Below are 25,408 nucleotides of genomic sequence, written 5' to 3'. Positions count from 1 at the left end.
GGATGCTAGGAAGAAGTCGAGGGAGGACTTCAAACTAGGCAGTATAACTTCAGAATAAGGATCTGTCCATTAACAGACGAGGAAGCACTTCAGAAAGAGTCACACAGCACAGAAACTGGCCAACATTTTCCATACCCATCTGTAATCCATTTGTATGCTCAGGGCGATATGCAATTATATCCTGTCTTTTGAAGAGTCTGTCTCAATGCTGCCTAAATATAGTTATTGCACCTGTTTCCACAACCTCCCTTGCATCTTCTTCCTCCCACTTTAGTATTCTAGTGTCATTTTGAAAAGACTAGAATATAAAAGGAAGGATGCAATGCTGAGGCTTTATAAGGCACTGGTCAGATTGCACTTGGTATACGTGAGCCGTTTTGGGTTTCTGATGTGAGAAAGGATGTGCTAGTATTAAAGAGAGTGCAGAGGAGATTCGCGAGAATGGTCCCGGGAGTGAAAGGGTAATGTGATAGGAGTATTTGATGCTCCGGACCTGTACTTGTTACAGGTTAGAAGAATTGTGGGGTGTGGGTGAGGAATCTCATTGATGCCTATTGAGTATTGAAAGGCCTAGATAGAGTAGATTGTAGAGAGGATATTTCCTCTAGTGGGGAAGACTGGGACTATCGGGCTCAGCCTCAGAAAAGAAGGGTGTTCATTTAGAACAGAGATGAGGAACTTCATTAGCCAGAGGGTGGTGAATCTGGAATTCATTGCCACGGATGTGGAGGCCAATTCATTTAAAGCGGAGGAAGATTGGTTCTTGATTAGTAAGCATGTTAGAGGTTATGGGGAGTAGGCAGGAGAATGGAGTTGAAAGGGATAATAAATCAGCCATGATGGAGCAGACTTATGGGTCTCAGCCTGATACTGCTCCTGCGTCCTTCGGTCTGACAAAGTTTAAAGATATGCTGAACAAGTTGGGTATTACAGAGTGGTTGCTGCCAGAGGAAGTTAAAGAATTAGATATGATAGCAATGTATTAGAGGCATTTAGAAACAGACAGGCAAGGAATAGGGAGTATGGATGTGTAGAGAGATAAGATTATTTGGCAACATGGGCCATGGGCCTTGCTTATAGCACAGGTACATTTCCACTGCACCTGTGGGCAGTAAGGGTTACTGCATGTGTGCTACAAATGGTGTTGCCTTGCTGGGAACCCAGTGCAAACTTCCACCCTCCCTCCCCATTGCTGTGATATTCCCACAGCAATAAAATTGTTCAGCTCAGTGTTCAAGACAGCAATGAAAGTCCTCCAACTCTGGGGGTTCACGTCTTCCTTCATTGTGTCAGTAGCTTCTGTTTATTATCAGTAATCCAACTCCGGGTGGAGACTCAGGAACACTGTGGTACTCAAATATAGAAAGATTCTTCATTGCTGTTTCCTTAACAGTTTTGGTTGACCAGTCAGGGTTGTTAGCCCTGAGCTGAACCCCCGAACCTGGAGGAGCGGTGGGCCTCTACCCTTGGACCTGTTTGGTATGGGTGACCTGACCCTACCAGTAGCCAAAGCATAAAGCCCCGACTCCAGCCAACGGAAACTCTTCAGTAAAACAAGAACAATTTCAGTACAATCAGGACACCAGCAGAGGGCAGTGGTTTGCTGGTCCCTGGCCTAGTAACGTGCAACGCCAGTAGATGTATTCACAAAGAGTAGAACATAACGCAAATACAGGACATTTGGATCATGATATTATGCCGACCTTTTAACCTACTCTAGGATCAATCTAACACTTCCCTCGCACACAGCCCTCCATTTTTCTATCATCCATGTGCCTAAGACTCTCTTAATGTCCCTGATGTATCTAGCTCTACCACCACACTTGCAGCCTGTTTCAGGTACTCTCCACTCTTTGCAAAAATCTTCCTCTAACAACACTCCTCTCCCCACAATTTCCTCTAATCACTAAAATGATTCTTGTATTAGCCACTTCCATATGGCTGTCCATTCTATCTTCTATCATGTCATTCCTCATTCTCCTTTTCTCCAAAGTAAAAAGCACTAGCTTGAACAACAGACCATGAGAACATAAGACAGGAGCAGAATTAAGCCATTGGGCCCATCGAGTCTGCTCCATCATGGCTGACCCATTTCCCTCTCAACCCCATTCTCCTGCCTTCTCCCCATAAACCTATCGCACCCTGATTAAATCAAGAACCAGCAGCACAGGCAGCATCTATCATCTGTGAATGGGAGTCGACGTCCTGGCCGGAAACGTCGACAGCTTATTCCCATTCATAGATGCTGCCTGACCTGCTGAGCTCCTGCAGCATATTGTATGTGTGGCTTTGGATTTCCAACATCAACAGTACCTCCTTTTTCTGTAACCAGGAGCCTATCAACCTCTGCCTTAAATGCATCCGGTGACCTGGTCTCCCCAACCGCCTGTGGCAACAAATTCCATAGATTCACCACTGTCAGGCAAAAGAAAATCCCTGCTAATCTCGGTTCTAAATGGATGTCCCTCTACTTTGATGCTGTTCCCTCCACCAAAGGTCCTAGAGTCCCCCACCAAAGAAAACATCCTCTTCACATCCACTCTATCTAGAACTTTCAACATTCAATAGGTTTCAATTACATCCCACCCCTCCCCCTGCCGCCCCATTTTTCTAAATTCCAGCGAGTACAGGCCCTCAGCCTTTAATTGCTGCTCATATGAGAACCCTTTCATTCCTGGAATCACTCTCCTGAACCCTCTCCAATGTCAGCATATCCTTTCTTAAATAAGGAGCCCCAAACTGCTCACGATACCACGTGAGGTCTGATCTGTGCTTTATACAGCCTCAGCTTTACGTCTTTGCTTTTATATTCTAGTTCTCTTGAAATGAACGCTAACATTGCATTCACATTCCTCACAAGTTTCAACCTGCAAGTTAACCTTTAGGGAATCCTGCATGAAGGCTCCTAAACCCCTTTGCATTTTTGAATTTTCTCCTTGTTTAAAAAATATTCTATGCTTTTATGCCAAAGTAGTGCATGACCATACGCTTTCCAACACTGTATTCCATCTGCCACCACTTTGCTCATCTTCCTAACCTGTCTCAGTCCTTCTGCAGTCTCTCTGCTTCCTCAACACTACCTGCCCTTCCACCTATCTTCATATTGTCTGCAAACTTGGCCACAGATCCATCAATTTTATTATTCAAATCATTGACATACAGCATGAAATGAAATAATCTCAACACAGTTAAACACGATTAGTCACCGGCGGCCAATCTGAAAAGGATCCCTTTATTCACAGTTTTGCCTCCTGCCAATCAGCCAATGCTATGGGTTCTTGTTAAGCAGCCTCATGTGCAGCACCTTGTCAAGGGCCTTCTGAAAATCCAAACACAGTACACAACATCCACCAAATCCCCTTTGCCTAGCCTGCTGGTTATTTCTTTAAAGAATTCCAACAGATTTGTTAGGCAAGATTTTCCTTAAGCTATTTAGTGCTATTTAGCCTTAGCAAAGCTCCCTGCCAGGATATTGGTCCCCCTGGGATTCTTTTCGTACAGGTCGCTCCTGCCCCAAAAGAGGTCCCAATGATCCAGAAATCTGAATCCCTGCCCCCTGCTCCAATCCCATGTGCCTCCAAATACTTATTTCTTCAGCAATTTGATCAGGGCACGAATGCGCAAGTGTGTGGATATCAGCTAGTAAGAACAGCTAGAAGAGTTTAAAGGGAGACGGTTATTTCTTCAGCGGTTTGATCGGGGCACGACTGCATATGCGGTGGACATCAGCCAGTGAGAACAGCGAGAAGAGTTTAAAAGGGGACACCTCATAGAGTGGGCGACAGAGTAGAAAGGCTTTGGCTTAGTGGGGCGAGGCGAGGTAGATTGCCTGTGTGGTATACAGACAGGAAGAATGTATGTGAGGCTGGTGCTCTGTGCTCGGTGTCAGATGTGGGAAATCCTGGAGATGCAGCTCGATGACCTTCGTCAGGTCAGGGAGAATGAGGAGGTGATAGAGAGGAACTATAGGCAGGTAGTCACACTGAGGCCTGGGGAGACAGATAAGTGGGTAACAGTCAGGAGCAGGAAGGGCAGGAGTCAGATGCTAGAGAGCACCCCTGTGGCTGTACCCCTTAACAATAAGTACTCCTGCTTGAGTACTGTTGGGGGAGATGTCCTATCTGGGGGAAGCAACAGTGGCTGCACCTCTGGCACAGAGTCCAGCCCTGTGGCTCAGAAGGGTAGGGAAAGGAAGAAGATGGCAGCAGTGATAGGGGACTCTATAGTTAGGAAGTCAGACAGGCGATTCTGTGGACGCAGGAAAAAAGCATGGATGGCAGTTTGCTTCACAGGTGCCAGGGTCCGGGATGTTTCTGATCACGTCCACGATATCCTGAAGTGGGAAAGAGAACAGCCAGAGACCGTGGTACATATTGGTACCAACAACATAGGTAGGAAAGGGGAGGAGGTCCTGAAAGCAGACTACAGGGAGTTAGGAAGGAAGTTGAGAAGCAGGACCACAAATCTTGGATTACTGCCTGTGCCACGTGACAGTGAGAATAGGAATAGGATGAGGTGGAGGATAAATGCGTGGCTGAGGGATTGGAGCAGGGGGCAGGGATTCAGATTTCTGGATCATTGGGACCTCTTTTGGGGCAGGAGCAACCTGTACGAAAAGAATCCCAGTGGGATCAATATCCTGTCAGGGAGCTTTGCTAAGACTATTGGGAAGAGTTTAAACTAGGATTGCTGGGGTTGGGAACCAAACCGAAGAGATGGAGGAAGAGGCAGTTGGCTCACAAATAAAGAATTGGAGACAGTGCGAGAGGGAGGATAGGCAGGTGATCGAGAAGGGATGCACTTAGACCGATGGTTTGAGATGTGTCTATTTTAATGCAAGGAGTATTATGAACAAAGCGGATGAGCTTAGAATGTGGATCAATACTTGGAGCTATGATGTTGTGGCCATTACAGAGACTTGGATGGCTCAGGGGCAGGAATGGTTACTTTGAGTGCTTGGCTTTAGATATTTCAGAAAGGACAGGGAGGGAGGCAAAAGAGGTGGAGGCGTGGCACTGTTGATCAGAGATAGTGTCATGGCTACAGAAAAGGAGAAAGACATGGAGGGATTGCCTACGGACTCTCTGTGGGTGGAAGTTAGGAACAAGAAAGGGTCAATAACTCTACTGGGTTTTTATAGATCCCCCCCAATAGTAACAGGGACATTGAGGAGCAGATAGGGAGACAGATTCTGGAAAGGTGGAATAATAACAGGGTTGTCATGGTGGGAGATTTTAATTTCCTAAATATCGATTGGCATGTCCCAAGAGTGAGGGGTTTAGGTGGGGTGGAGTTTGTTAGGTGTGTTCAGGAAGGTTTTTTGACACAATATGTAGATAAGGCTACAAGAGGAGAGGCTGTACTTGATCTGGTATTGGGAAATGAACCTGGTCAGGTGTCAGATCTCTCAGTGGGAGAGCATTTTGGAGATAGCAATCACAATTCTATCTCCTTTACCATAGCACTGGAGAGGGGTAGAAACAGACAAGTTAGGGAAACATTTAATTGGAGTAAGGGGAGATTAGAAGCTATCGGGCAAGAACTTGGAAGCATAAATTGGAAACAGATGTTCGCAGGGAAATGTATGGAAGAAATGTGGCAAATGTTCAGGGGATATTTGCGTGGAGTTCTGCATTGGTACATTCCAATGATACGGAAAGGATGGTAGGGTACAGGAACCATGGTGTTCAAAGGCTGTTGTAAATCTAGTCAAGAAGAAAAGAGTTTATGAAAGGTTTAAAAAACTAGGTAATAATAGAAATCTAGAAGATTACAAGGCTAACAGGAAGGAGCTTAAGAAAAAAATTAGGAGAGCCTGAAGGGGTCATGAGAAGGCCTTGGCGGACAGGATTAAGGAAAACCCTAAGGCATTCTACAAGTATGTGAAGAGGAAGAGGATAAGATGTGAGAGAATAGGACCAATTAAGTGTGACAGTGGAAAAGTGTGTATGGAACTGGAGGAGACAGCAGAGGTACTTAATGAGTACTGTTACGGATTCAAGCAACAATAAATATATGAGTTAGGCAGGGGTTTTTATAACAAATAACACATTTATTAAACACTGAAAACAAATCCCCCAAAAGTAAACAAATCTCTAACGTAACCGGAAATTCACTGCTGTACGGCAGCTTAAACAGTTCTTAAAGCGATGTTGCAAAAACAGTTCTTCAAAGTATTATTGCAAAAGTTCAAAATTCTTCCAGTCCATTTAAGGGAGAGACTTTTTAAGACGATTTAAATTCTCTTTCACGTCGTTTTGTTTCGATTCCAAATCGAACTTTTCCCACAAAGAATTTACGGAGATGGACAAATGAAACGGCTTAAAGGCACTGACCTTTCCTTTACAAAACTGTTCCCAATCCTTTCTGCTATTCACAGGGATTAACACGAGAACAGTCAACGAATTCCTTCCGAATGAGGATCAAACAAGGTCGAACCTGTTTCACCGTCGAAATCGATTCTCCTCGATCTTTTAACTCCCAAACTCCGATTTTCACTCTCCACTGATTCTTAACTAGCGGTAATATAAAGAAACTGCTGGCAATGACCTTTTAAACTTTAGGCATTAGATAAAACTTCATCTTTCAACTAAACTGCGTCATAACATTAAATCACGCAGTGGCATGAAGTCAACATGGCAAGTCCAGCCACAAACTGCCCCTCCTCACAGGGAGGGGTCCTCCTTTCATACCCTGTAAAAAAAAACTGTCATATGACCTCTACTGGCGGGAAAATGACATCACTCCACCATCACAAGACCATTACCTCAAGTCCAGTATAGCTTCAACACCTGTCACTTGACAAGTACACCACTGTCACGTCACGGGTACGTAACAGTACTTTGCTTCAGTATTCACAATGGAAAAGGATCTTGGCCATTGTAGGGATGACTTACAGTGGGCTGAAAAGCTTGAGCATGTAGATATTAAGAAAGGGGATGTGCTGGAGCTTTTGGAAAGCATCAAGTTGGATAAGTCACCAGGACCGGACGAGATGTACCCAAGGCTACTGTGGGAGGCGAGGGAGGAGATTGCTGAGCCTCTGGCAATGATCTTTGCATCATCAATGAGGACGGAAGAGGTTCCAGAGGATTGGAGGGTTGCGAATGTTGTTCCATTATTCCAAGAAACGAAGTAGAGGCGGTATGTCACTATAGAATTCATGAGCTTTCTTTTCTTTGGGGCAAGAAAATACAGAAACTCAGTAGAATCAATGAAAGACCACGTCCAAGAGGATGGACAGTGTGCAAAGGACAACAAACTCGCAAATACAAAAAGAAAGAAAAAATTAATAATAATAAAAAATAATTAAGCAATATTGAGAACAAAGATATAAAGAGCAAAAGGATTGCAAGGGACAAAACTGGCCCTCTAGAGGATCAGAATGGTAATCCATGTGTGGAGTCAAAAGAGATGGGGAGATCGTAAATGAATTTTTTGTGTCTGTATTTATTCAGGAGATGGATACAGAGTATATAGAACCCTATAATGTTATAGAATATGGGGTTACACCCTATACAGATTACAGAGGAAATGGTGTTTGCTGTCTTGAGGCAAATTAGGGTGAATAAGTCACCAGGGCCTGACAAGATGTTCTCTCAGACCCTGTGGGAGGCATGTGCAGAAATTGCATGGACCCTAGCAGAGATGTTTAAATCATCCTTGCGGTGAGATGCGGGAGGATTGGTGGATAGCTAATGTTGTTCTGCTCTAAAATAAACCTGGAAATTCTAGGCCGGTGAGCCTGACATCAGTACTGGGGAAGTTATTGGAAAGTATTCTAAAGGACTGGATATATAAGTATTTGGATCGACATGGACTGATTAAGGATAGTCAACATGGCTTTGTCCATAGTAGGTCATGTCTAACCAATCTTGAGGAGATTTTCAAGGAAGTTACCAGGAACATGGATGAAGGCAAGGCAGTGGATGTTGTCTACATGGACTTTAGCAAGTCATTTGATAAAGCCCCGCATGGGAGGCTGGTCAAGAAGGTTCAGTTGGTTGGCATTTAAGATGAGGTAGTAAATTGGATTAGACATTGGCTTTGTGGGAGGAGCCAGAGAGTGGTAGTAGAGGGTGGAGGCCTGTGACTAGTGGTGTGCTACAGGGATCGGTGCTGGGTCTGTTGTTGTTTGTCATCTATATCAGCAGTCTGAATGATAATGTTGTTCACTGAATCAGCAAATCTGTGGATGACACCAAGATTGGGGGCATAGTGGACAGTGAGAAAGACTATCAGAGCTTGCAGTGGGATCTGGACCAGATGGAAAAAAGGACTGAAAAATGGCAGATGGAATTTAATGTAGACAAGTGCAAGGTGCCAATTGGGGTAGGTCTTATACAGTGAACGGCTGGGCACTGAGGAATGCAGTGGAACAAAGGGATCTGGGAATACAGGTCCATAATTCATTGAAAGTGATGTCACAGGTAGATAGGGCCATAAAGAATGCTTTTGGCACATTGGCCTTCGTAAATCAATGTATTGAGTACAGAAGATGGGACGTTATGTTGAAGTTATATAAGGCATTGGTGAGGCCCTAATTTAGAGTATTATGCACACTGTTGGTCACCGACCTACAGGAAAGATGTAAGTAAGGTTGAAAGAGTACAAAGAACATTTACAAGGATGTTGCTGGGACTGGAGGGCCTGAATTATAAGGAAAGATTGAATAGGTTAGAACTTTATTCCTTGGAATGTAGAAGATTGAGGGGAGATTTGATAGAGGTATACAAAATTATGAGGGGTATAGATAGGGTAAATGCAAGCAGGCTTTTTCCACTGAGATTGGGTGGGACTACTAGAGGTCATGGGTTAAGGGTGAAAGATGAAAAGTTTAAGGGGAACATGAGAGGGCTGTGAGAGTGTGGAGTGATCTGCCTGTGCAAGAGGTGCTTGCAAGCTCAATTTAAATGTTTGAGAAATTTGGATAGATACATGGATGTTAGGGGTATGGAGGTCTATGGTCCTGGTGTAGGTCAATGGGAGTAGGTAGTTTAAATGGTTCAGCACAGACTAGAAGGGTCTATTTCTGTGCTGTACATCTCTGTGACTATAACATAAAAGGAAGAGTCTCTGAAAATGAGTGCATAAGTTATGTGAGCAGTTCAGTGATAGGGTGAGTGAAGTTATCCATACTGGTTCAAAAGCCTCATGGTTCAGAGGTAATAAATGTTCCTGAATCTGGTGGTGTGAGTCGTGGTTCGTGTACTTGCAGCAGTGAGAAAGAGGACGTGTCCTGGATGGTGGGATCCTTGATGATCTGTGAATGTGCTTAATGGTGTGGGGGGGCAGGGCTTTTACCCATGATAGACTGGACCACATCCACAACTTCTTTGTAGGCTTTTCTGTTCAAGGCCATTGGCGCTTCCATACCAGACCATGATGCAACTGGTCAATATGCTCTCCACCACTCATCTATAAAAGTTTGTCAAAGTTTTAGATTTGACATGCCATCTCCACCAATTTTTAATAAAGTAGAGGCATGACGGTGCTTTCTTTGTAATGGCACTTCCGAGCTGGACCCAAGACAGATCCTCTGAAATGATTACACTGTGATGTGTGATAAGCAAACCATGGTGGAGATGGGGTCCAGAGTTAACCCCCCTGTGAACTATGCTGCTAATGAGAGAGAGAGAGAGATAAAGAGGCAGGGAGGCATCCTGCTGCAGATGTGAGAGAGAGAGAGACATAAAGTTATGGCTCCATGGATGATTTAGTATTATGGCTTCTTCACTGATTATTTACCTTTGCTACAAGGACACTCTTCTTTGCTCATTAACATTCTTGCTGAGACAGTAAGGAGTGGCCCAGTTTGATGGACGTGGACAGTCAGTTGATGGATGGCTGGTACCCCGGCAGGGGAGATAAAAAGGGAGTCAGCTAGGACACCGGCAGACACGCCACGGGACACTGGAAGAGCATTGCGCACCCACAGGAAGTGGGGGGTGGGGTTTGGAGGATCGATTCGGGGCAATCGGTCAGAGGCTGACAGTGTGTGAAGGCAGACCGGTGGGGGCTTGTGTGTGTCCACCCTCACCTGGGTGACAAGCTCATCACTGAAGAATGGTCTGGCTGGGAATGGAAGGGTCACAGACGGTGACCGCAACAGAACAAGAAGACAACGGAAGGTTTGACTGCTGCAGCTGCTTCTTTTTTCTCTCACTCTCTCTCTCTCTCCCCCCCCCCTCTCTCTCTCTCCCCACCACCACCACCACCAAAGGGTACCACAGCAACTACCTCGACTTAAACTGAACTCTGCATCTTCTGAAGACTATTCATTTACCCCTAGACTTGGTTTTGATTTATATTTCCACACTTCTGTATATATTATTGCTAAGCTGTTTTTTTTATATTTATCTATATATATATATATATATATTTGCATTTTATAGCACTATTATTTACTTTACTAATAAACACCTTTAGTTACAGTACCACCAGACTCCAATGTATCATTCCATTTCTGCTGGTTTGGTAACCCAGTTATGGGGTACGTGACAACACTGAAGAATTTAGAATTGTTGACCCTCTCCACCATTGATCCCCTGATGAGGACTGGCTCATGGACCTCTGATTTCCTCCTCCTGAAGTCAATAATCATTTCCTTGGTTTTGCTGACATTGTGAGCGGTTGTTGTTGTGGCACCACTCAGCCAGATTTTCAATCTCCCTCCTATATGCAGGTTCATCACCTCCTTTGATACAGCCCACAGCAATGGTGTCATCAGCAAAATTAAATATGCCACTAGAACCGTGCTTAGACTCACAGTCATAAATATGAAATGGGTAGAGCGAGGAGTTAAGCACACAGCCTCATGGTGCACCTGAGTGGTGATTGTGGAGGAGTTGGTATGAAGCTGAACTGACTGGGATCTATAAGTGAGGAGATCAAGGATCCAGTTGCAGAAAGAGCTATTGAAAACTAGGTCTAGAAGCTTATTGATTAGATTTGAAGAGATGGTAGTACTGAATGCCAAGCTGTAGCAGATAAAGAGAATCTTCTGTGTCCAGATGTTCCAGGGTCGAGTGAAGAGCCAATGAAATGGTATCTGCTATGGACCTGTTACTCTGGTAGGCAAATTGGGAGTAGATACAAGTCACTTCTCAGTCGGGAGTTGATATGTTTCATCACCAACCTCAAAGCACCTCATCACTGCAGATATAGGTGCTACAATGATAGTCATTGAGGCAGGTTACCATGTTCTTCTTGGGCATTGGTATAATTGAAGCAGTTAGGTACCTGAGTCTGCTAATGTGAGAGGTTGAAAAATGAGGGAACACTCTAACCAGCTGATGAACACAGCTTGTTAGTAGTCTGCCAGGTATCCTCTGCTTTCTGTGGCTTCACCCTCCTGAGGTTGCTCTCAGGTCAGCTTCAGAGATTGAACCACAGGATCAGAGGCTATGGGAGTTCATGAATCTGCCTCCATGATTGATGGTCAAAGTGAGCATAGAACTTGGTGTCAGTAATGGTGATAGCGTCCAAGCTCTGGCACAGCTCTCGAGCATCTTCCAGTGATTCAAGTTTGGTCCAGAATTGCCACTTCACACATGAGACAGCTGTCTGATGACCAGTGAAATAAGTACTGAGAACAGGAGTTAGAATCCTTAAAAGTAAGTCCATAGGTTATGAAATCAGTTCAGTTTTGTGGTGAGTGAGGTTATCCCCTCTAGTTCAAGAGCCTAGTGGTTGAGAGGTAATGACTGTTCCTGAAACTGGTGGTGTGGGACTTGAAGCTTCTGTACCTCCTTCCAGATAGCAGAAGCAAGAGGAGAGCACCTATGACTGTTCAGACTCCAGGACAAAAGTCACTATAATGAATTAATGATTGCATTATTGTGGAATTCTAGGTTCAGGAAATGGTGCAGCAATTATCTAGAACAAAAGCTCCAATTGTGAGAAAAGAAGTGATAAGGGACTTGGAAGATGCTTCAGCAGACGGAATTACAAGGTCTGAACTCAAATGCCCCGCAACAGTCAGGGAGTCAATAAAATTTGTAATAGAAAGTTCCCATTAAGTCACTGAATGATGATAAAACGATGTATCTGAGTGACCAATTTCCCTCAGGACCAAAACCTGCCATCCTTACCTGGTCCATGTGACCAAGCTCCAAAGACATCATATGCACAACTTCTAATTACCCTCCAAAATGATGATCAGGTCAATCTTGGACAGCCTTTGTCAATAGTCCATTCACAGTAAACAGTAAATAGTACTGATCTTAGTGACAGGGTTGTGGATAAGTGGGGAGGAGGATAGACTGAAGACACTGGAATCTGGAGGAAATGTGTATGAAGATATAAAAACGAAAGCTCTTAACCATGGTTGTGTACAGTTGAATCACTGATGCACACACAAGATCAAACCCTGTAAACTATCACTGTAATAATGATTACAGTGACAACAGGCCCCAGATATGGGCAAGGTTAATGGAGACACGAGAGACCGCAGATGCTGGAGTCTGGAGCAAAAAGAAATGACGGGGGAACCGATCAGATCCTTCGTGCTTTGGAAGAGGGAGGAGAATGTGGAGGAATTCCCAATGTTTCAGTTTGAGACTTTGCATCATGGATGGGTTTAATTAGCTTTTTATTTGAAGCAATGATTGCACTTTGAAGTTACCAAGTATGGAATTTTGGAATGTAAGTTAGTCATTTCATTGTATTAACTCCTTAAAACACGATTTGGTTTGTACTGCAGCCACCAACATAGCCCCCCTATTTCCTCACTGTCGTTTTTACTTTCATCTTCCTCTTTCTGATCTACTTGCTTCTTAAGAGTTGCTGCTGAAACTGCTTCCTCCAATCTCAGTTCATAACTTTGCTGAACAAAAGAATTCAGTCATTTCTGATATTTTCCAATTATTGTAAATCACCCACTGGCACAATCTGTTGACTCTGATTTTGAATGTCTGTCACCATTTTAGTTTGAAACCCTGCATCAGTCCTGATGGAGTGGTTTGACCTGAAATGTAGACACTTCCCCAAAATAGATGCTGCTCGACCTATTGAGTTTCTCCAGCAGGTTGTTTTAAAAGAAGTGGTTGATCACCACAGTCTGTGTTCAGATCAAGATTGCAAGTGGTTTTTGAACCATTTCACAAGTTAATTTACAAGGCAAGTTACACTAGAATAGGAAATAGATTCTGCAAAGATAGTGCAACCCCACCCAATAACATTTTGCTTTCACACAATTAAACGAGAATGACTCCAGGAATGAAAGGATGACCAAAAGAGGAACATCTGGCAGCTCTTGGATTGTGTTCCCTGGAGTTCAGGAGAATGAGGGGGGATCTCATAGAAACATTCCAAATGTTAAAGGCCTGAACAGATTAGATATGGCAAAGTTACTTCCCATGGTAGGGGAATCTAGGACAAGAGGGCACAACTTCAGGATTGAAGGACATCCATTTAGAACAGAGATGCGGAGAAATTACTTTAGTTAGAGAGTGGTAAATCTATGGAATTTGTTGCCACGAGTGGCTGTGGAGGCCAAGTCATTGGGTGCATTTAAGGCAGAAATAGATAGGTTTTTGATTAGTCAGGGCATCAAAGGTAATGGGGAGAAGGCAGGGGAGTGGAGATGATTGGAAGAATTGGATCAGCCCATGATTGAATGGCAGAACAGACTTGATGGGCCAAATGGCTCCTATATCTTATGGTCTTAAACCAAAAGAAAAATAACTAAGTAAACAACTAAGATATCTTTAATGGGAAAACGAACTGGTTTAATTTACAGGCTTCTTTTCTACACTGTTACTTATTAAATGATACCTTGATGCCAAAAAGAATTAAAGGGGGTAGAATCAGATTTAGCCAGTGAGAAATTTCTGCAGAACCCAACTCAAATTCTTAAATTTGGGCCATTCGTCCCAGTTAAGGCAAATATTTGGTCAGAGGCTTCAGCTGGAACAGCAGCTCTTCTGCTCAGAGGCTGATTGACTGGATACAAATTTCAAACAAAAGCTCACATGGTTTAAAACAAACAAGCCTTTATTTTGCTGCTTGTCATATGCAACTCAAAAGATTTTTAAAATACTGAAATTAAACATTGAAATGAACTTAATGGCTCAATCCATCATGATTAATACTTCTCAACACTTGGACAATTAAATATTCTGGGAACAGAAAATGATAGGAATACATCTGGACTACTTTCACAAGGTTCCTCTAACAACCTTGAACTCAGTATTTCTGTCAACCATGGGAAGGATCAGGAAAGAGAATGCAGCTGCAATTCTTTAGTTCTCTTTAGGTGTGAAGGACAGGAGTTGTTCTTAGATGCTTTACTCCCAGACCAGATCAGAGACCAATTTTGGACCGACCGCATAACTGTAACATTTAAACTGGCACAGGATACTTGTGCTGCAAAAGTAGACTCAATAACCTGTGATCAGCCTTTCTCCTGTCATTTGGTGTGAAAGTGAGATTGGACTCTACCTCAAAGACAATTAGAGACCACCGCTGGCTTATGAACACCTCACTTACAGACACCATACATATGAACTAGAGAAACACACAAAATGCTAGAGGAACTGAACATGTTAAACAGATTCTGGGGAGGGGAATAAACAGTTGATGTTTTAGGCAATGGCCCTTCATCAGCACTGGAAAGGTGGCGGGGTGGGGGGAAATGCCAGAATAAGGTTCGGGAGTGTGGGGGTCTCAGCCTAATGTTGTTTATACTCCATAAATGCTGAATTCTTCCAGCATGTGTTGTGTTGGATTTTCATCAGCAGCAGAATCTCTAACATTTACATAAGAACCAGCTCCTGCAATGTTGAAAAGTTCAACACAAGTTTGGTCTTACAAGTACAGAACAAATTTTCTCTCTAATTTTAGAGACTTTTAAAAAAAAAAAATCAGTCTTTTATTTCTGATGCTATTCAATACCGTGGAGGCACAGAGTGATTTTTGTCTAATTTTTTTGACTTGTTGACAAAATCAGCTTAAGCATATCTGGACAAAATCAGAAGCAATTTATTCCCCAGGGATGTCCTGTAGAAAGAAACTCCCAGGAAGATTCCCACCGGTAATCTGTCAGGATCTTGTTTGTTGCTGAGTGGTTAGCCAGCAAAGGCCATTGGTCAGGAGTTTCATCTGATATTCTACTGGAGAACTGGGCACTGTGGTTCTGAGGCAAATCTCATTGGATGCCTGACAGCTTCCTGTCTATTATTCAAGCCAAGGAAACTATTGGCACAAGAGTAACCAATAAGAGGGAATTAAAACCAGTTATATTATCACAAGGAAGAGTGTCAAAAAAACATTTTGGAACTGTAGCAGGTTTTTCTTCAAAGGAGTAGTTGCAGAACAAATCATACAGGGGTTTAACTCCTGCCACTGTCTGCAAGGACTTTGTACCATGACCATGTTCCTTTCCTCTCAGTGCTCCAGTTTCCTCCCACATTCCAAAGACAACAGTTAGGGTTAGTAAATTGTGGACATTGCGTTGGTGCCGGAAGAGTGGTGATACTAGTAGCAGTCCAAAACTATCCTCACTGCTTTGATGTACAGGTGACAAATAAGACTAATCTTTCTCTTTACTCTTTGATGTGGTCCTTCCCTCTGCTAGCCTGTTGCCCTTGGGCAAAGTGTAGCATCAGCTTAGCCCCCTCCCCCCACCATCAATCAGAGCCATGTGAAGCCATGGGAGCAGCTGGTGCATATCACGTCCTGGTTATGCCACTACTGACACCAGGCAGACAATCTCTGAAGAGTATTGATAATTGTTGCTGTCACCCATCTAGTAAAGACACTGTCCAGAAAGTGCCAATGGCAACACCACTTCTGTAGAAAAATTTGCCAAGAACAGTCATAGAAAGACCACGATCACCCATGTCATACAATGTCGCACATAATGAGCAAACGAGCTGACAGCAAGCCCTTTAATAAGGACAGACTAGTAATACTCAGACCCTGAGCTCAAGCATTTAATGGGAAACAGCTTTTTAAAATGGTAAATGTGTTCTGCTGATAGGTTTATAGAAGGAAAGATGGAGGGGAACCAATGGACTACTTTTTGGGATGTGCCCTAACTCTGCCATCAGATTTCTTGAATAATGAACCAACCCATGAACACAGCCTCATTATTTTGCACTACTTCATTTTAATATTTATTTCTTACCATAATTTATAATAAGTCTTGTGTATTGCACTGCACTGCTGCCACAACAACTCTGACAACACGTCAGTAATAATCAGCCTGGTTCTGAGTCTCTCCATCAAGCCTGCCTCCTGTCCATGCACGTGGATCATAACAAGAGATTCCTGATCATCTCCATTCCCTATAATACTCTACAAACGATCGAGAATAGACCCCACAGCAGTGCTAACCTGTGTCTGGAGCATTTCCTCAAATTATGGCAGATGCAGTGAAGAAAAGACTGGAGGGAAGCAAGTGATCACACATACTTTCAATCTTACTGATTCTTCCATATGCACCAAACTCGTCTTCTCAACAAGCAGGGAGTCTATCATACCAGAGGTTTACAAGGATGGGCTGCAACCCAGTACTTGCTCAGAGACATCATTATTAAATTCTGGGATCGTTGAGCAATACTGGATTGACCCCTGAACTCAGAACCCAATGGGATCCATCAGGATCAGACCCTGCTGCATGTGGGATGTAGCCTCTGGGAACATCTCTCTGCAGTTCGGAAAACCGGGCCTGGAGTACTGGAGAGAGCCGGAGGACTCAGTTAATGTGATTGGAAAGTTCAGGTCTTGGCTTGTGAAGGCAATGAGCAGCTCAATGGTGGGGGTGGAAAATACATGCATCAATTGTGCAAATTAATACTGCTTAGGGATAAGGGTTCAAGATTAGAAACAAAATAAGAACTCCGAAGCAGGATTTGTATGCAAAGGAAGCCTCAATATGGCACTAAAGGGACTCAGCACGTCAGGCACATCCACTTCCCTCCATTGATACTACCTGACCTGCTAAGTTCCTCTAGTGACTTTGCATTGTGTCGGATTCCAGCATCCGAGTTCTCACACGTCTCCACTCTGGAATCTTTATTTAGAGAAAATGGCCTCTGCAGATTTTAAATAAGGTTCTTCCAGCAACTCTGAAAATTGGATGCACACTTGTCAAACAGAAACATTCTTCCCAATGAAAAGGTTCAGTCTGGGTGAATAAGAGACTGCAGTGAATTTAAGAGACTGGATTATTAGTTAGTCAGATTCATACAAGTGTCTCACCATACAGGCGTGCAATTTCAGGTGTTGTCGTCCAACTTTAGTACCCCATACAGAGGTGTGAATGACTGCACAGCTGGAACACAAGCAGGATGAGCTCTTGCGGAGAAGCAAGGGATGATGCAGCACACAGTGGAGTAGACAAGAATTTGGAGTATCTAGCCTCGATATGATCTGGAATCACTTTCATTCACAGCAGGAATACCTCTTAAAAAAGTGCTAGGTGGGGGAAATAAAGTTTGAAGACTTTTATATGGTAGATAGGTATATTTCCTGTAGATCAAGACTGCGGGTACTGGAAATCTGGAGCAACACACGAAGAGCTGGAGGAAGGCAGTATCTATGCAGGGACTCGGTCTCGACCCAAAATATCAACTTTCTTCTCTTCAAGGACACTGCCTGACCCACAGAGCTTCTTCAGTACCTTTGCAGGGTATTTCCTCCTTTGCCACCAGTTGTCAACATTGGGTAGGTATGGCCCAGGTCAAGTACAGTCGGATCTGATGTTCTGTCCCAATGACTGGCCTCTGTTGCCAACCTCGTCCCTGTGCTGCTGCAGAATCACTGAATTCAATGAGGATTTGAGAAAAATTAAATGCTTGAAGTTCATGCCCAATAAGCCTTCAGCAAGTCTGCTTATTCTCATTCCAGAGAGCTGGAAATGTATAATTTGCGTAGACCTTAACAAAACAATAGGTGAGATGCCAAAATCTAACCCACCATCACAGTTTGTTTTCCCACAGTTTCACATACGAAGCACAATTAAATTCTGAAATATCATTTAACAGAAGGGCACAAATATTATAACAATACCAAATCTTTTATGCAACCAATTTTACCAAAGGTTGGCTCCAAAATCAATCAGGAAATTATATTTGGATAAAATTCACAGCACAATAACAGACCATAAACATAGCCGATCTTATGACTTTGTATATGTAAGCTATTAAAATATTTCCTAATCTTCAAATACAATGTGTGGTCCTTTAGTGAATCAAAAGCCAAGTAACAAAATATTGGTCAGGCACATGTGTAATTAACTATTAGTCAATAGTTGCTACATAATCGACATCTGGAGTTCAGATAAACAAAATATATTGGTCCACTGAAGGTTTCCACATCCTGAGCTGAAGTACGAGCCAGTAGAGTTAGGTGAAATCTGACAGATGTGGATGGATAATTGTAGACAGGTAGATTGGGAGTGGTGGCCTACACAGCCTTTACGTCCCGCAGGCCCTCTTGATATGTGTTCTGTCTCAGTGATTTTATTGTCTGAAGCCGTTTACCATGGAGGCTGAACTGAGACCAGGCTAGAAGCTGTAGCACACCACACGTTATAGGGATGAAGACCAACAGGTAGAAGCATCCTTGGCGGACAGCCTTCAGCCAGACTGCATTTGGTTCCACTATTGGCTTTGTGCTCACAATATCACGTAGTGCATCGTGCTGAAAAATGTCATAGCCTGAAGAAAACACAGATCATAAAGGTAGAAGTTTAATAGAAAAGTGATACAAGAAGAAACTCTTCCAATTATCACCTTCCAGCTTCTGGGCTGTGAGCTGACAGAGTGGAGCAACAAACCGGAGACATGAGAGACTGCAAACACTGCAATCAGAAGCAACATTCAAAGCAATGGAGGAACTCAGCAGATCAGACAGCATTTGTGTAGGAACTCTGAGAACTTTAGCTCCATCCGCCACAAATGGCGGGATTTCCTGTGGCCTCCCGTTTCAATTTGACTTTCATTCTGGGATCCTCTACTGCCACAAGGAGGCCACACTCAGGTTGGAGGAGCAAAACCTCATCTGGGTAGCCTCCAATCTGATGTCATGAACATTAATTTCTTGAACTTCTTGTAATTTCTCCCCCTCCGGTCATTTTTCATTCCCCATTCTTGGTTACCCTCTCACCCCTTCTCAATTCTCATCACTCCTCCTCCCCTTTCTCCCACACTCCACTCTCCTCTCCTATCAGATTCCTTCCTCAGCCGTTTACCTTTTCCACCTCTCACCTGCCAGCTTATACTCCCCCCACCACCTTATTCTGCTTTCTGCCCCCTATCTTTCCAGTCCTGATGAAGGGCCTTGGCCAGAAAAGTCAACTGTTTATTCCCCTCCATAGATACTGCCTGACCTGCTGTTTTCCTCCAGCATTTTGTGTGTTGCTCAAGATTTCCAACAGCAACAGATTCATTGCCTGCTCAACTAAGTTTACTCATTCAAGAGAGGTAACCATGGGCAAATACTTAAGAGAAATGTCTCATTTGTATCACTCTGAAGATGAGCTGGGGCAGCCAACAACTGTCACCATGCTTCTGCCACTAACATTACTTGCCCCAACCTGAACATCTTTGGACTGTGGGAGGAAACTGGAGCACCTGGAGATAACACAGTCACAGGGAGAACGTACAAACTCCTTACAGACATGGTGGGAACTGACCCCCAACCGGTGATTGCTGGTGCTGTAAAGCATTAGGCTAACTGCTAGGATACCATGCAACCAGGGTATGGGTTGTTCATGATAACATCTCTCTCCTCTGGGAACAGAACACAAACAACAGCCCATATTTTGGGTTGAGACCCTTCTGCGTTGATGCAATCTGCCCATTTCCCTCCACAGATGCTGATTGATCCACTGAATTCCTCCAACAGCTTGATTTTTGTCAGTAGAAGAGCTGAATTATTAAAATATTTGCAGCTGTTAAGAACCAAAAAGTTCTCAATACACAACTCAATAATTGAGGATAGTTCAGCTACCTGTATAAACGTACAAAAGCCAAGTGCCAATTAGTGGGGCAAATGTCTGCCCAGGTTTCGTCACTAAGGCAACCATCCCAAACAGCAGGGCTGAAGCTGCCTGCTTCCTCTTGTTCATCACAAAATCTTCATCCACTAGGTCCGAGATGACCAGGTTCAGAAGCTTGCAGGTCCCCTCTGTGAACACTCGGTTACTGAAAAACAAGAAAAGAATACTGGAGAAATGTAAAAAGTTAGCAATAAGGGAATCAGTAAAATCTATTAGGAATTTATATTGTTGAATGACATTCATGGAAATAATATAAATACATAATCAAAGAGATGGATATGAAATTACACTGCACCTGTTCCACTCTATAGCCTGTAATAATCAAGTTAAGACTTTCCAGAATCAAATAGACTAACTTGCATTTCCACACCTCTCCCCTTATAGAACTAAAACAATTCTTTCACGCAATGAGGCAATTAAAGTATTTGGTCTTTAAGCACTTTGGGTTGTTAAAGATTGAGAAAGCGCTACGTAAACACTGGCCTGTTGCATTATCTTGTGAAACAGAGGTACAAGGTGACAGCGTCCATCATTAAGGAACCTGAGCATCCAGACATGCCTCCTTGTTAGAGTGGTTGGTACAGAATCCTGAAGACGTACACTTAACACTTCAGACACAGCTTCTTCCTCTCCATCAGATTTCTGAACACAACCTCTCTATTTTAAAAAAATCCTTATTGCTACTCAGTAAATTCTTACACGTTGCTGCTACTACAAAACAAATTTCACAGTGTATTCCAGTGATAATAAAGCTGATTTTGATTCAGCATATAACTGAAATGGATGCAAACACCCGTTTTGTCTTTTATATCCACGTGAAACTTTTTGATGGGAAAGTGCACAATATGTTGGCACGGTAGTGTAGTGGTTAGCACAATGCTTACAGTGCAGACAACCCAGATACAATTACCACTGCTGTCTGTAAGGAGCTTGTATGTTCTCCTCATGATCACATGGGTTTCCTCTGGGTGCTCTGCTTTCCTCCCTTGGTCCAAATACATACTACTTGGTAGGTTAATTGAACATTGTAAATTGCCCTGTGATTAAATTGGAGGCAGCAGGCTGCGGGGCTCAAAGGGCTGGAAGGGCCTATTCCACACTGTATCTCAATAACTTAAATAACTATCTTGGAATTCAGAAGGATGAGGGGGAAATTTCATTGAAACCTTTTGAATGCTGAAAGGCCTAGAGAGAGTAGATGTGAAAAGGATGTTTGCCATGGTGAGAGAGTCTAAGACAAGAGGGCACATCCTTAGGATGTAGGGGCATCCATTTAAAAGAGATGCAGAGGAATTTCTTTCGTCAAAGGCTGGTGAATTTGTGGAATTTGTTGCCACAGGCAGCTGTGGAGGCCTGTATTTAAGGCAGAGATCGATAGGTTCTTGATTGGACATGGCATCAAAGGTTACAGGGAGAACTGGGGTTGAAGAGGAGAAAAGTGAGATGCTGCTTGCATTGTTTGGCATGCACACCATCCTGTGATGGGGTTCCAACATCTCATTTCCAGTTGATCTTGGCTCTACTTCCTGCTGGGAGGGCAAGTTACAGATTGTGGCGCTGTACAGTTCAACCTCTATCAATGTCCTTCACACCTTGATGAGAGGTTTTGTGTGAGATGTTTACCAATTTACCACAATGCCACTTGCATTCTATACAATGGAGGACGTCGTTCTCTCGAGAACCTTGGGCTGATTTATAAGCACTGAACGCACAGATCTGTTTCACTGTTTGTACCACTCACGTACAACAGGTTGACTAGCAACAAAAACAACCACCTTATTCCATACTACTTCTCCCATTATCTATGACAGGTTCAAGACTCTGCCACCTCGGTCTGAGCTGCCTCTATCGTGTTGACATTTGGGAGATTCGTATTGCCACCCAGGGTATATTTTGTACCCTTACCACCCACCGTGCTTTCTCCGTGTTGTGTTGTTCATGGATAAACTGACCAAGGTAACCAAGAACAAAAGTTGAATGGTTCTGCCGAAGGGAAAATATCGGGAATTTATTTTTTAGTCAGCAACAGAAGAACAATATTTAGACTTACTGCATCCACTTAGGTGAATGGGAGTCAGAAACGATAAATATTCACCATTTATTTAAATGAATGCTGATTTCCCGGTGGCTACAGTAATCAGGCAATGATCAACAGACTAAATGAGTCTTCGCTGAGTAACAAATTCACTTTATAAAGCAGGGTTTTTTTGTTCCAGGCTGCAAACTCCATTTCTTTCAGTATTTGAGAAAAGAACTTTGTATCACTTCTTTCATTTATATTATCAGAATCTTCTTTCATATTGTAATTTTTTTAGATAGCCTTACAAGTTTAGGTCTGTACTTTTTCCTAGGTTGGAGTAAGCTACAGATTAAGTCAGAGGTACCCGAGACCATGGATAATGCATCCTAGCTCTCTACGTGATACGCAAGCCAGAGCAGTGTGACATGGAGAGCAAGTTCTCGCCCATGCAGCAGACTCAACCTCTCCATGCCGCCTATGCTCCAAAAGAAAGGCAAAGCCTGACACAGTTTGGCACGAGCTGTGTCACAGGAATTGCCGGGTCAGCATTGGACTGCCTTTGGGACTTGAGCTCCAGATCTCTCCCTCGCAGTTTACCCCCAAAAGTGGGTATAGCTGCAAGGCAGCGGAGGTCTGAGATAGGTGTTTCATAGATGAGCTGCCAACTATGGCTGACGAGCCCCATTTGCCCAAAGCGACTGGTTTTAAGGTGCCAATAACCCGCCTTTGCCCCTTCTCCTGTCAGTAGAAATGGTTCTGCCTGGCTTAGTAACTAAGCCAAACAAGAAGTCCAGGAATTGGACTTGGTTGTCAGAGGCTATCTGAGATGCTCGCCATTGGAAGCATTTAATAGGTAGTGGGAGCTTATCCCCATTACCACCCCCGGCTATTACAACCTTACAGAACCATAGAGTTACTGTGTAGTAAAAGGCCCTTCAGCCCATCTCACATATACTGACTAAGCTGTTTACCTCAGTTTTTTTTCTAGTCTTGCCCATATCCCACTAAGCCATGTAACCATGTACCTTCCTCTATCAGCACTTTTTATACACCCACTACCTGTCCCTCAGATCACTTAAATCATCCCCCTCTCACTTTAAACTTATTCCATTATCCTGGGAAAAGAGCAGTCACCCCCATCCTCAAATGATTTCATAGCCTTCTATTGTTCCAGTTTAAAGAAAGTATGGCAGAGTAATTCTTCCGAAGATTTAAAATAATCAAAATTAGATGAAGTTTATTTAATGGACTGAATTGTGATCTGAGGTACACGGTTTAATGAGAAGCAAATCCAAAGGTCGATGGGGCATGTGTGAACAACAACATCAGCAGGGTTAGTGATCGAAAACCAGTGAACAAAATTAACTGGAGAGGTCTTTCATGGAGCTGGCACAGGCACAAGGGTCTAAATGCACCCTTTGACCCATTAATTTGATACTAGTTTTGCTCAAATGGCATGTTTACAATGCAAAAGTTACAGTACCAAATCAGCTGCTTTTTAACATCTGTTCTAGTTAATTACTGGATTTGAATGTTTTCTTTATGCTCCTCTTTGGCACTAGTTCTCAGTAAATTAGTAGTTTCAAATTTTCTATAAAATTTACCATCTGACACTGGAAGAGAGATTTTGTACTATTAAGTAAAATAGATCACAGAAAGAAAAACTACATCAACCTATTTCTCTGATGCAAGATTGAAGGACCCCCTGTATAATTACACTGCTTTATCCTACAATGTTGAATCATGGTTGCAGGATTATATTAATAGCATCGTTATATTTAGTAGTATTGTGATAATATTTGATCAAAGCTGGAGTTTTATTATGTCTTTCGTTTTAAAAGTAAAATTGTAGGGATGACAAAGTCAAAATGCTTTAAGGGAATACAGGGGAAATGGCTCAAAGGATTTGGTCCTTAAGAATAGTATATGATATCCACAAGACAGAAGAATGTGACAGTGTTCAGGACATTGCCACGAGTACAAGCTCATGGCTTTGCAAACCACTGCTGCAGTTAACTTAATGCTTGTGCCAGACTCTCTTTCCCCAGAAATAAAGAGACAAACTGAGATTTGGAAGAAATTAAAGAGAATTTAGATTATAGATGAAAAACTGCACTTGCAAATATGTGCTTTCAAGTCCTGTGGTAAAGTGAAGCCTAAAATGTTTAATCAAGATGTGTAGCTACATTAATTGTAAAAAGTATCCAAATATGGAAAGACAAGATAAAAATCCATCTGAGGTTAAAAGCCACCATAAAAGAAACTCTTGGCAGTGTGGAGGATCAGATAGATGTTGGGGTCTGTGTCCACAGGACACTCAAAGTAGCTGCCCAGGTTGACAGTGTTGTTAAGGTGGCATATGGTGGGATGGCATTCATCAACTGTGGGATTGAGTTCAAGATCTGTGAGGTAATGTTACAGTTACACGAGACCTTGGTCAGACCCCACCTCAGAGTACTGTGTTCAGTTCTGGTCACCTCACTACAGGAAGGATGTGGATACTACAGAGAGTGCTGAGGAGATTTACAAGGATGTTGCCCGGATTGGGGAGAATGCCTTATGAGAATAGGTTGAGTGAACTTGGCTTTTTCTCCTTGGAGCGATGGAGGATGAGCAGTGTCCTGATAGAGGTGTATAAGATGATGAAAGGCATTGATCATGTGGATAGCCAGCAGCTTTTTCGCAGGGCAGAAATGGCAAACACAAGCAGGCATAGCTTGAAGGTGCTTGGAAGTAGGTACAGAGGGGAAGTCAGAGGTAAGTTTTTTCACACAGTGGTGAGTGCATGAAATGCACTGCTGGTGACTGAGGTGGATACAACAGGGTATTTTAAGAGCCTTTTTGATAGGTCCATGGAGCTTAGAAAATAGAGGGCTGTGTAGTAGGGAAATTCTAGGCCGTTTCTAGAGTAGGTTACATGGTCGCAATAACATTGTGGGCCAAATGGTCTGTAATGGGCTGTAGATGTCTATGTTCTATAGGCCTGTTCTGTGGGAAGTCCAATTTTGATGGTATCAGAAAAGATCTGACAAGTATGGATTGGGACAGGCTGTTTTCTGGCAAAGGGATACTTGGTAAGTAGGAGGCCTTCAATGGTAAACACGAGGGAATCTGCAGATGCTGGAAATTCAAGCAACATACACAAAACGCTGGTGGAACACAGCAGGACAGGCAGCATCTATAGGAAGAAGCACTGTCAACGTTTCGGGCCGAGACCCTTCATCAGGACTAACTGACTGTCGACGTTTCGGGCCGAGACCCTTCATCAGGACTAACTGACTGTCGACGTTTCGGGCCGAGACCCTTCGTCAGGACTAACTGACGAAGGGTCTCGGCCCGAAACGTCGACAGTGTTTCTGTCTATAGATGCTGTCTGGCCT

At 43.2% G+C, this 25,408-nt stretch overlaps 1 protein-coding gene across 2 annotated transcripts in view; it reads right to left on the bottom strand.

Annotated features, from left to right (window-relative positions):
• Positions 1-13,974: 13,974 nt before the first annotated feature.
• mfsd13a (major facilitator superfamily domain containing 13A) overlaps positions 13,975-25,408 on the bottom strand; it is a 50,300-nt gene continuing 38,866 nt past the window's right edge. For both annotated transcript variants that reach the window (XM_073026905.1, XM_073026906.1), the window contains 2 exons: positions 19,960-20,153; positions 13,975-18,665 (listed from right to left, as the gene is read on the bottom strand). In XM_073026905.1, the coding sequence (XP_072883006.1) occupies positions 18,412-18,665; positions 19,960-20,153 (448 nt within the window). In that variant the 3' untranslated portion in view covers positions 13,975-18,411. The remainder of the gene's footprint in view (positions 18,666-19,959; positions 20,154-25,408) is intronic.

This window comes from Hemitrygon akajei, chromosome 23 (genome assembly GCF_048418815.1).
Source record: "Hemitrygon akajei chromosome 23, sHemAka1.3, whole genome shotgun sequence".
Classification (NCBI taxonomy): Eukaryota; Metazoa; Chordata; class Chondrichthyes; order Myliobatiformes; family Dasyatidae; genus Hemitrygon; species Hemitrygon akajei.
The sequence above is the reverse complement of the archived record's forward strand: the minus strand, read 5'-3'. Positions and strand labels throughout refer to the sequence as shown.